Genomic DNA, 12,841 nt, shown 5'->3' with positions numbered 1-12,841 from the left:
ACTGAGCCACCCAGGCGTCCCTAGATTGGCAACATTTTAAAGTCTAACAAGGATAAAGAGCTAATGGGAAATCTCATACAATGCCAGCATCTGGTGAAGTTGAATATACTTATCCCAATTAACTGGCAATTATAGGCCCAAGAGTAGAGATTGTCAAATGTTATTAGCATGCCTCAAAATCACCTGGAGGGCTTATTGAACCATAATGCTGGGCCCCAACTCCAGAGTTTCTGATTCACTAGGTGTGAGCAAAGACTGAAACTACCTTTCTATCAAGTTCTCAGCTGATGCTGTAATGCTAGGCTGCTCTCAAGAAATGCTGTGCTTAAGATGCATGTATAATGATCACAGAATGACTATTTTTATTTTACTTTTTTTTTTAAATTTTTTTAACGTTTTTTATTTATTTTTGAGACAGGGAGAGACAGAGCATGAACAGGGAAGGGTCAGAGAAAGGGAGACACAGAATCTGAAACAGGCTCCAGGCTCTGAGCTGTCGGCACAGAGCCCGATGCGGGGCTTGAACTCACGGACCGTGAGATCATGACCTGAGCCGAAGTCGGCCGCCCAACCGACTGAGCCACCCAGGTACCCCCAGAATGACTATTTTTAATAGAAACTAGAAAGAATAGAAATGTTCACTAACAGTAGAAATGAATAAATTGTAATATACTTGTAAAATGGAATACTACACAAGAATTAAAATGAACCACAGCTACCTACAACAGAATATACAAACTTCATAGAGTAGAACTTCATTTACTGAAGTTCAGAAAAAGGCAAAACAAACATATGTCTTTTTAGGGATGCAGGCGTGTACAGTAGCAATATATAGAAAGACAGGAGATTATCAGAAAAACCTGGGATTATCAGGATCCTGGGCATATTAGGGGAAGCAAGAGACTCTGATCAGGAAAGGATACACAAAAAGGGTCTGGTGTATTGGAAGTAATTCAATTTCTTGACCTGGGCCTGGGACGTTTGCTTTTTAAATGTATTATTAAGTTGTACATTTGTTTTATGAACTTTTTGGGGATGCTTACATATTTTAAAATGAAAAATATTTTAAAAAATCTAACGGAACATGTTTTGTCCATATTGGAAAAAGCATCGAAACTAGCAATTCTTTACCTGGAATCCACAGGCCCAATCTAAGAATGCCTTTTAGGGAGTCTATGGATCCCTGCAATAATAAACAAAATTATGTATCTGTGCACATGCAAAATATTATGTGCCACAGGTCCAAATCTTTCATTAGATTCTCACAAGAGGTCTATAACTCCAGAGTATTAAGAAATCTATACACTGTGTATACTGTCAGAAAATTTTATGATGAGGATGTTTCCCCCTACACATTGAATATTGACTTTATTCACATTACTGCAGCCACAGAAGTCCTTCAACAAAAAATCTGTATGTTTGTAATTGTGGCCTTAAGAGATATTAAAAAGTTCAAGGTGAAAAAATGTGCAGATGTGGAGAAAACAGTCAGCAGAAATAATTGTTGTGCAACAAAAACCCTTCTAGTTTCTCCAATATGAGTTTTCTGCTGAGTAATTTGTTTGCTCATTGATTAATTCATCACGTTTCACATTATGCAGAGACATAGCTCCATTTTCCGATGTCTGGAGTCCATGTGCTCAAACCACTGCATAATGCAGATGAAGTGAAATGAAGAATGAGCCATAATGTAACTACGGGGACAAAGGGGATGATGAAAGGAAAAAGAATACAAAATGATTAAAGGAAAAAAGATACAACTGAAAATAGGGAAAGGTTTTCTTGAGTTCTTTCCACCAAGATATATTCATTCATCTTGTTAGCAGGAATATGGTAACATTAAATAACATATATGTTCTCAATCCTACAGATAAAAAAGTGTGGCAATTACTTCAGACCACATATCTGGTGATTGACTGAGCCACCTTGCACACCACATGTTTCCCATAAGATGCTGTTCACATTTCTGATCTCTCTAAACTTTATAACCACTGGGAACTAGAACAAAGAATTCACATCACAAGCAATGTTTCAGAGCTCATCCTTTCTTATCATTTTCCATATGGATGACATTTTTTTTTTTTAAAGATACTGAATAATCATATCTTTCACTACATCTCTAAACCCATCACCAGAAGTTCCCCCATCAGCTGACCCTTGCTACAGGAAGAAAAACTTTGTAATCTCTTATCTCCAAAACTAGGATTATCTCAGCATCTTTTGTCATAGTTTTTTTTTTTTTCAATTACCAGTAATCCATAAAACAGAATAGATTCAAAAAACCTATAGATCTGTTGGTTTCTGAGGTGTTGTGTACAGGATGAACCTAAGGAAATGAACGTGAGGACTGATTCTGGGACCTCTCTTCAGATTCATCATGATCACACGTATTAGTCTCTCCACTTAAGCATCTATAAGCTTGTTTTTTAAAAAGAAGTTCTTGCTCTAAAGTCAACTCCTGTATTCTTGTAAAACAGCATGCATAAAGAAAATCGGAAACGTTGTTCTGTTACATATGGAGAGGGAAATGCATCAGAGAGAATAATGTACTGCAGTAATGTTTCTAAAAGTCCACTGGGTGACTGGGGGGAATGGCTCCCTATCACATATCAGGTGCAAAGACAAGTACTACTCCCAGAATCATTCTAAGAAGGCTGTTAAGAACCCACTAATATTCCAGTTTGTCAACCAGCTGATTGAACTTAGGTTATTTTCAGAAGTTATGATATAATACATTGTATATGACATGGACTTTATGAATACAAATATGAGGTAAAATAAATTATGTGAAAAAAGTTAATTTTCAATTAGATCAACTTAATAATATGACACCTGCTATTGCTTAGTTAGCATACACTTAATTTGGGAGATATCCATCCAAATGGGGAAGTTTAAGAAACTTTGTTGGCTCAGCACCTCAATACGATCCATTGCTTTCTGCCATACAGACTGCTTTTCCTCTGCACTGTGTCCAGGAATGGATAAGATATTGTGAATGTAGTTAAAGACTTCTTCCTGAAAAACACAAGGCAATATATTCATTCATTCACTGAAGCAATACTGAGTCACTATCTACTATCTGTACCTGTCTTGGTAAGTATCTATTATTTGGAGATGGAAAACCACTTGTAGATAAACTGCTGGGAAACTGACACTAAAGACAATGAGTCATTTTTTAAAGTTTAGGATAGACTCCTGGCAGGAGCAAATCCATTCCAATTAATTTTGGTCCCCATTTCATTAAGCTAATGAAAGAATATCATACTTTTGTCTTTAGTGGTTCCTATCCACATTCCCAATTCAATCTCACACCATTCCTGCCCTTGTCCCTATCTTGGAATACTTTTTCCACTGGCTCTTTGCTTGACTGGCTTCATCTCAAATTCCAAAACTCAGTCTGTGTGTCACCTCCTCCGAGATTCCTTCCCTGGCTGCTCTGTGTATGTCAGTTCCCCCAACATCTTCTCAAGTTGCACCCATTTTCTCCTTCCTAGCACTCATCACAATCTGTGATTACATATATGGTTTCCTTATGGTCAGTCTCCATCACTAAACTCTAAGTTCTAAAATTATAGAAAATATATGTTTTAATGATCAATGTATACTTGGCTAATAGTAGGCACTTGATAAAAAAAAAAATCTGTTGAATAAATGAAAAAAAAACCTTGAATCAGCAAACATGTCCCAATAGGTGTACTGAATAGTTATACCTACTTACTAGTTATTTCTACTCAATAAGGGGAGGGGAAGACTGAGCAAGAAAAAAGGGTAAAGTAGTCTCATAACTCACCTCCCTCAGTGGATCACGTAAGTAACAATCAATAATTTTGTCGTACTGGTGTTCTCGTTCATACATAAACTCACAAATTTGATAGCTAGAACATAAAAGGAAAAAGTTCAGAGTACCAAACAGGCAGTGGTTATTAGCTTATTGTTTCAAGAAGTTTGCTCATAGAAGTTGGTATTAAGAAAAATGAATACAGATTTGATTTCTACTGTGAAATGAAGTTACAGTAGCTAAGGGAGAGTAGTATCTGCCATTCCTCTAAACACAGGTTTAAGATGCTGCTGAACACTCAGTTTATAAGAAATTTCAAAGCTGGGTACAAAATAAATGTTAAAGCAATAATGTGTCACACAAAAAATAGTTAAAATATTAGTTATCAATTAACTATATGAATTTTCTCTGTTGACAATTAAATATGTCAAATGAAATATTCAACAAATCAGATAAATAGTAGTGTTAACACATCATATTCATTTGCTATGTTAAATTCTGCATTGTTTAGAATATGTATGAATAAGGCAACTCAAAAATCTATAAAATGATGGAAATTTTAAGTAAATAAAACTAAAATTATAAATCATAAGACTGTTGTTTCTTTTTCACACTAAAACAAATGTACAAACACTTCAAATTTACTCGTTGTTAATTTTTGCAAATGTTACTTACTCATTTCTAGACTTGAAAGACAAAAACTTTGCACTTAGGTTTTTTTGTTGTTATTTGCATAGCTTTTCTTAATTAAAAATTGGTAACTTATCAATAAACCAGGCTTCCAGTTACAGAAGTTTCACTTAGTAATTCTATGGGGACTAATGTATGCCTTAAAAACAACTTACAACTCTGCTTTTTCTGCCATACGGATGAGCCGACTCTCTTCAAACTGAACTATGCCTCCAGCCTGCAGCAATTCTAAAAGGACCTGAATATTTAAAATAAATGAGTAAAACACTTTGGAATCTACTTTTATTTACTAACTCTCTAAGAGTCCATTCAGCCACACAAAATGTAACTTTTCCTTTTTTTTTTTTTTTTTTTTTTTTTTTTTTTTGGTCTTATTAGTTGATGTTTTGACTTGGCTTTCCCATATACGAAGTACCAGGAGGTACCCTTATGTTGATCACATTGTAATGAAGTCTTACAAAAAGATAAATGGTTCTATTTTTCAAACATGGAAGAAATGCCACAGTGTTTGTAAATAAATCCTTATTAGAATATCTAATATTCTAATATCTTACCCTCCACTAAGCCAAAAATGTCCATATATATTCTTTCAAGAAGTGAATTTTTGTCTGGTGCTTTCATGTCTCACGGTTCTTTAAAATCTACTGTCCATAGGTAGTATCCATGCTTACATGTTTAATTTTTCTATTTAAACATTAGGGTTTTTCAAAACAGCATTATTCATAACAGCCAAAAGGTAGAAATAACCCAAATGTCCATTAATGGATGAATGGATGTACAAATTATGGTATATGCATATAATGGAATATTATTCAGCCTTAAAACAGAATGGAATTCTGTCACATGAAATAACATGGATGAACCTTAAAAACATTATGCTAAGTGAAACAAGCCAGTCACAAAAGGATAAATATTATATGATTCTATTTATATGAGGTACCCAAAGTAGTCAAATTCATAGAGACAGAAAGTAGAATGGTGGCTGGCAGGGGCTGGGGAAGGTGGTAATGGGGAGTTAACGCTTACTGCTTAATGGGGAGGCTCAGTTCAGGAATTCATGATTAAGTTCTAAAGATGGACGGTGATGATTACCGCACAACAATCATATATACTTAAAGCCATTGAAATGTACACTGAAAGTGGTTAAAATCAATTTTATGGCATACACACACACACACACACACACACAAATAAAACACTGGGGTTCATATAATTAAGCTTTAACCACACCAGGTAGCTGAATAAAAAAGTGAATAGGATGTTGAGGTTGATTCATCAATATTTTAAAATTAAACTCAAAATACAACAGAAACATTATACAGTCATTAGAACAATATGAGAAAGCTCTCTCTTATATTTAAGTTTGAGATCCAGAGTAACATGACCCTTCCCAGAACTTCAGGAAACCATTTAACAAATATTTTTCTAACATAGAAAACTGATAATTTTTTAAAGATTTTTTTAATGCTTATTTTTGAGAGAGAGAGAGAGAGAGAGAGAGAGAGAGAGAGCACGCGCAAGTGAGCAGGGGAGGGGAGGAGCAGAGAGAGACAGAGATACAGAATCCAAAGCAGGCTCCCGGCTCTGAGCTATCAGCCCAGAGCCTGACATGGGGCTCAAACTCACAAGCTGTGAGATCATGACCTGAGCCGAAGTTGGACACTTAACCGCCTGAGCCACCCAGGCACTCCCAGGAAATTGATTACTTTCAAGTTAAGAAAAGACAAAAAAGCAGAAAAGAAATAAAACCTATCTAAAACTTACTGTTCAGAACCTTAATTGAGTCCATTTTGAGCATTATAATATACTGTAGTATAGAACTATGGAGTGAACTCATCTACTGGGAGCCTCAATTTGGAATAATATAATAGAAATGCCATCGCTGGAGCCAGTCTTAACAATTCAGCAGAATTAAGTTTTCAGGAACTGTATAAGCCAGTTGTTAAACATAGTGACTGTTAAAAATTAAATTATACAAATTTACAATTAATTAAAGTAAAAAAGGTAATTAATACAATTCACTACTTCCTAATTATTTTACTACATTTTACTGTGTATGCTCTTGAGGTTTGTTACTGCATCTATGTGGTGGAAATATTATACCAGGGTGTGGCACTGTGCATCTCTTCCCAATTGCATGTTCAGTGACATCATGTTGGTAGGCTGAAATCAGCCATGGTGGGAGTACTTACACTATGGAAATCGACACATGTTGTAAAAATCAGGGGTTACTATATTTTACTTATTTTAAAGGGATGTAAAATAAACAAAAAGACACATGTGTGACATGGAACCTATCTGTCCCACAAAGCCTAAAATATTTACTCTTTGGTCCTTTACAGAACAAAAACAAAAAAAAAGCAAAAACCTGCCAATCCCTGGCTAAGAGAGTGATGGAAACAAGGTTAATAAGGCCATCAAATTTAAAAGTGTGCTTGTCACAATCATCACATTGCACATAGCACAGAAAATTAAGGCCTTATATGTTTCCAGTATTTAAGAACTGATTCAGCAAAGACATCAACTGATGAATGTACGAAGTCCTGCCATGCTTTCACTCCTGTACTTTCATCTTACTCACTTAAATATTGAAAATATCAACTAACATTCATGTCAGAATTACACCTGGGGAACCAGCTGTTAAAATTTTATCAGTATACCCCCAGAAAACAATAAAAAATACTGCATGCAAAAATTTTTACATATAGAGTACAAGAGTGCTGGACTAGAACGGAAGGAATTGGGTTCTAATCTTAGTTTTGAACTTGAGCAATTTACTTCATCAGTTTTCTGTATTTCTCAAATGAATCAAGAAAAAACCTTAATAGTCTCAAAGGAGACTCCCGATAATAGAACATTACTATACAAGGATTACTTTTCAAGGTTTGACTTGTACATTTAGATTTGGTTTTTATTTCTATTTATATTTATTTTAGTTATTTATATTAAAATTCTTTATCATTGTACATAGCAACACCAAGATTCACTTTTCCTGCCAATAGAGAGACAGGGGCAAAGTGAGGGGTCCACATTATTATTTATATTCAATATAATTTGAGATAATCAAAATTCTAGCAGCTGTCTTATCTTCCTAAAATAGTCAGTCTGCAGCAGTCACTGGGCCACAGCTGTGAGGAGAAAAGGGTCACTGCTGCTATCCTAAGTTCTTTAGCCAAGTCTCAAGAGTCTCAACCTCCCAGCTGTGCACTATTACCATAAAAAAGACCAGCGTAGCTTTCACAGTACTTATATTTTGTAGCTTGCTTGTCTGACAAAGTCTAGCCATAACTTTATTTTTTTTTCAATATATGAAATTTATTGTCAAATTGGTTTCCATACAACACCCAGTGCTCATCCCAAAAGGTGCCCTCCTCAATACCCATCACCCACCCTCCCCTCCCTCCCCCCATCAACCCTCAGTTTGTTCTCAGTTTTTAACAGTCTCTTATGCTTTTAGCCATAACTTTTAAATAGGATGACTCTCTTAGTGCCCACACTTATAGTGGGTAAGCTTTGAAAGAATCCTACTCCTAGAAGAGACTCTCGAGAAAGTGGCCTAAGTAGAAAAAAACGGTAATCCAACAGTTACTATCTCACAGTGATTAGTGGAAGGACAGATGGATTCTAGTCTCCAGAAATGTTTAGCCCTAATGCAGTGGGGCTATAGAGTACTCCCAAAGTTCAATGTCCCAATACTCAAGATCTGGCAGCCTTTCTGGTTCAGAACCATAGCAGCTACAAGTGGTTATCAGATAAATGGCCCTAGTGGAAAGCAGGATACAACAGGTGCCAAATGTTGCTACTTAATGGAGAAGGATGAAGTATTCCCTGTGAGTCATGCTGAATGCAAGACAGGTCCAGTCTTCCTAGGAATTTAGTTTGATGTGAATTCTTTATAAATGTACTCCTAACAACCATCTGCACTATTTTCTAGTTGCCACTATCTAGCTTAGTATTAGGGTTTGGCACAATTTTCCCCCCTTATGTTTCATGAGGTCTAGCACAGAAGGGTTCTTTCCAGCTTATTCTGTCCTCTTTCCCATACTTGAGCAATAAGAGTCCCCGGGGTTCATACCTGCTGTCTTTCAGAGTGTCGGGAGTCATCATCAGGACTACAGAGGAATTCAAGGACCTGGTCAAAGGAAAGGTATTTTTTTTTTATTGGAGACTAGCATGCATGCCATAACATTGTATAATGAAAACAACAATAACTACCCCTTCTATATCATCAATTCATCCATACTCAGTCATAACAAATACCACAGATATATGGTGTCTTCCCAACTGACTGGCCTATTACATGGCACCACAGGCTCAAGTATGCTATCAATTTAATATGTATCTTATCTTTACTGTTCAGAAACATGGCTGGAAGGCAGCGCTACCAGCACACCTTAACCTTAAGATCCCTGATACCATGGACCAAGAAAAGCATGGACTTCAGAGTCAGGCCACTTGGATTTCAGTCACAACTTTATTAACATGTAATAACAGTATTTATTGCTAAGAATCACACTTACTAAGTATGATCCTGGATGAGTGACATAACCTCTCCACGCTTTAGTTTCCTCATCTGCAGAATGGGGGTGCTTGGGGAGCACTCAGTTAACATACACATATAAAACTCTAGAAGAGAGCCTGCTGTTATAAAGTGCTCAATAAATGCTTGTCATTATTGGCAACTTTCTCCAGAGATAAAGTGTTTTTTGTTTTTTTTTTTTTGGCCACCCATGTATTGATATGCAGGAGCTATTTAACTGGGATTAAGAGAGATCTTCAAAGTCAAAGTCATTTGTAGGGACATTGAGACTTTCTAAAAGAAATCTCTCTTACAGATGATCAACATCAGAGACTTGCTACCGATGAGATAGGTGACTTCTAAAATTGAAAAATTCTTGAGCAAAGAAATCTAGGCAATTCAGAGAACACAATTAAAAGAACAAAATCTCTATAAACCAATCTCCACAAGCCATACCCCCCATGATACCAAGTTACTAAGAAAAGTCATACTACACAGGCACAACATTAAAAGAAACAACCAATTTAATCCAAATTAAAACCTCAACAGGTTTCTACCTGATAAGATATTTATCTAGTTTTTTATATTAAGAAACTATATAGTCCAGTGAACTTTTCTGTGAACAGCAAACAGCATAAAAACAATTCTAGCTCTCATCATTAAAGACACTCACCTGATCAAAAAGGGTTCTGTTTACAAACAAGGTATTGTCAGGCTTTGCTAGCTGCCGGGCAAGGAACGTAAAGAGACACCCTACTTGTGAAGGAGTAAAATCTGAATTCTCCACCATAACCTAATGAGCAAAAGAGACCATTTATTCAATACATCAACTGGTTTGACACAAAATTATACCATTAGAAGGGGAAGAGGGAGCCTCATTACCGGAGACTCATGGAAAGATTCTTTTATAGGCTATGCAACGATTGAGTTCAATGTCATTTAGAGAAGGAGCAAAAACTATTCATATTCTGAAAGGAAAACATTTTCATGATTTTTGGCATATTTCTAGGCACAATTTGGATAAGAACTGAATTGCAAGAGAGGTGATTTCAAAGAAATAATAATCATGTTTCCCTTTGGAATTCTTAAAAGAGAATCCTACTAAAGTTAAATTTAAATTAAAGTAAACCTACCAAAAAGCTGCCTACCAACACAGAGAGAACAAAGTCATTCTGGGGTTTAAAACTAAGGTAACTTGAAGGCACAGGAAAAGATGTCCAACATCATTCATCATCGGGAAAATACAAATCAAAACCACCATGAGGTATCACCTCACACCTGTCAGAATGGCACGTATCAAAAAGATAAATAATCCAAGTGTAAGCAAGGATGTGGAGAAAAGGGAAGACTCATGCAGTGTTGGTGGGAATGTAAATCAGTGCAGCCACTATAGAAAACAGTATGGAGGTCCCTCAAAAAACTGAAAATAGTATTGATCCAGAAATTCCACTTCTAAGTATTTATCTAAAGAAAACAAAAACACTAATTCAAAAAGATATATGCATCCCTGTTTACTGCAACATTACTTATAACAGCCAAGATATGGAAGCAACTTAAATTCCATCGATAGATAAATGGATAAAGATGTGGTATTTACGGGGCACCTGAGTGGCTCAGTTGGTTAAGTATCCGACTCTGGCTCAGAGTCACAATCTCACAGTTCGTGAGTTCAAACCCCACATCGGGCTCTGTGCTGACAGGGTGAAGCTGCTAGGATCCTCTGTCTCGCTCCCTCTCTGCCCCTCCCTCGCTTGCCTGCACATGTGTGTGCTCTCTCTCAAAAATAAACATTAAAAAAAATTTTTTTAAAAAGAAGATGTGGTATTTATATACAATAGAATATTACTCAGCCACAAAAAAGAATGAAATCTTAACCATGTGTTACAACATGGATGGACACTATGCTAAGTGAAATAAGTCAGAGAAAGACAAATACCGTATGATTTCACTTATTATGTGAAATCTAAAGAACAAAACAGAAACAGATGCAGAACTAACTGAGGGTTGCTGGGGGGTGGAGTGGGGAAGGGGGTTGAATAAAACAGGTAAAGAGGATTAAGAGGTACAAACTTCCAGTTATAAAACAAATAAGATACAGACAGGAAATGTACAGCATAGGGAATATAGTCAATACTACTGTAACAGCTTTGTATGGTAACAGATGGTAACTAGATTTACTGCGGTGACCATTTCATAATGTATGTAAATACTGAAATCACTATGTTATACATCTGAAACTAGTACAGTATTGTATGTCAATTATTCTTAAATAAAAACACTTTTTTAAGTAAGATAACTAGAGAGTGAAGGCATCCCAAAAAAGACGTCAGCTAGCCCAGCAATCAGTGAAGTGAATGGCTTCTGCCCTGTCTATAAGCAGTTCCTTAAACAGATGGTTTCATATAACAGGCTGTTTATGATCACACACAGTTATCAAACCATAATCGTTCCTCTGCTTTAGGTGAGCTCTCATCTCCTGAGTACCTCCTATGAGTGAGATGGTATAGCAAATACCTTCAAGGAAATTATGAGCAAGAACGCAAGGTGAAACAGGTAACAAATCTTAAATAAAAGGTACAATGCAACTAACATTGTCATAAAGGAACAAATGGCTACAAAAGCACAGTAGGGAAAATGAGAGAAGGAATTTGAAAAGAAATGAGGAAAGTAGGGGAATGTGAGATGACAGAGTAACCCACGACAGAGAGAAGACTGTGAGCAAAAGCATGGACACTGGAAAATACAAGTGCGTGCAAAGAAACTGGATTTCTTTAGAGTGCAGCCACATGCAAGAGGAGGAGGGAGATATCAGATTGAAAAGATGAGGCCTTGAATACATTCTAAGGAATCTAGAGTTTATTCCATAAAAAAACTGGGGCTCTAGTGACCATGTTCAACCATGAGAGCTTATCATCATCAGGATTGGGCTTAGGAAAATTATCCAGTTGGAGAACAGAGTGAAATAACACAAGGAAGAATTAAAAGGTAGGGAGCCCAAGCAAGATGCATATGACTGCAATGGAGTCTCTCCTCCAATGGATAATTGGGGTCCGAACTAGGGCAGTGATCATGAAAACAGAAGCAGGAACAGGTGCAAAAGACGCCACCGGAAAGAGGCAACAGGACAAGGATTTATCTGTGTGGAAATGTGTGGCTTTTAAAAAGTTGGAATAAACAATGACAGACCTTGAGCCTGACAGGCAGGTAGGACGATGATGCCATTAGCAAAGAAAGAGAATACAGAAGACAGGGAAGGAAGATCAGGCATTGTTTTGAATTAGCTAAACAACAAATTGTCTCATCTATCGGAAGTCCTAAGTCCCCTCTCTCACTCTCATTCAAAGATAAAATGTAAGATTCCTCCTGTTATAAAACATTCCCTTGGGGCCCAGCTTTTGGCCTACCTCCTTGTACTTTGCTAGCAGTGTATCCCTTTCTTTTTTTTTTAAATTTTTTTTTTATTTTTTTTTTCAACGTTTATTTATTTTTGGGACAGAGAGAGACAGCATGAACGGAGTGTATCCCTTTCTTTAACTCTCCTTGCTTTAGTCCAGCAAACACAGCTTGTTCAAGTGCATAATTCAGCATTACCAGAGTATGAGAATATTTCAAGTTATAATCTGTGTATGTGTATATCTAAATTCTAATTGATAATAGATAATTCAAAGAGCTTTCTCCAGCTTTAAAATACTCAATCATCACTCCCTTTCAGTGTACAGGTGCTTTCCTGGGACTCAACTCTTGGGCCCAGCCAGTGCTCCTCTCTGCTTATTTAGCCCTTTCTTCTGGTTTCTGGGTGTGAACTCCTTAATTATATGATCCTAGAAATAACTCCTGAGAACAGAGTTCTAACT

At 36.4% G+C, this 12,841-nt stretch overlaps 1 protein-coding gene across 2 annotated transcripts in view; it reads right to left on the bottom strand.

The window, feature by feature from the left end:
• Window positions 1-12,841, bottom strand: part of VPS8 (VPS8 subunit of CORVET complex) — a 249,925-nt gene that overhangs the window by 115,930 nt on the left and 121,154 nt on the right. For both annotated transcript variants that reach the window (XM_047875159.1, XM_047875158.1), the window contains 5 exons: window positions 9,661-9,780; window positions 8,544-8,600; window positions 4,624-4,706; window positions 3,791-3,875; window positions 2,917-3,015 (listed from right to left, as the gene is read on the bottom strand). In XM_047875159.1, coding sequence (XP_047731115.1) covers window positions 2,917-3,015; window positions 3,791-3,875; window positions 4,624-4,706; window positions 8,544-8,600; window positions 9,661-9,780 — 444 coding nt within the window. The remainder of the gene's footprint in view (window positions 1-2,916; window positions 3,016-3,790; window positions 3,876-4,623; window positions 4,707-8,543; window positions 8,601-9,660; window positions 9,781-12,841) is intronic.

Source organism: Prionailurus viverrinus, chromosome C2 (genome assembly GCF_022837055.1).
Source record: "Prionailurus viverrinus isolate Anna chromosome C2, UM_Priviv_1.0, whole genome shotgun sequence".
Taxonomy (NCBI): domain Eukaryota; kingdom Metazoa; phylum Chordata; class Mammalia; order Carnivora; family Felidae; genus Prionailurus; species Prionailurus viverrinus.
This window is presented reverse-complemented; position numbering and strand designations above follow the sequence as displayed.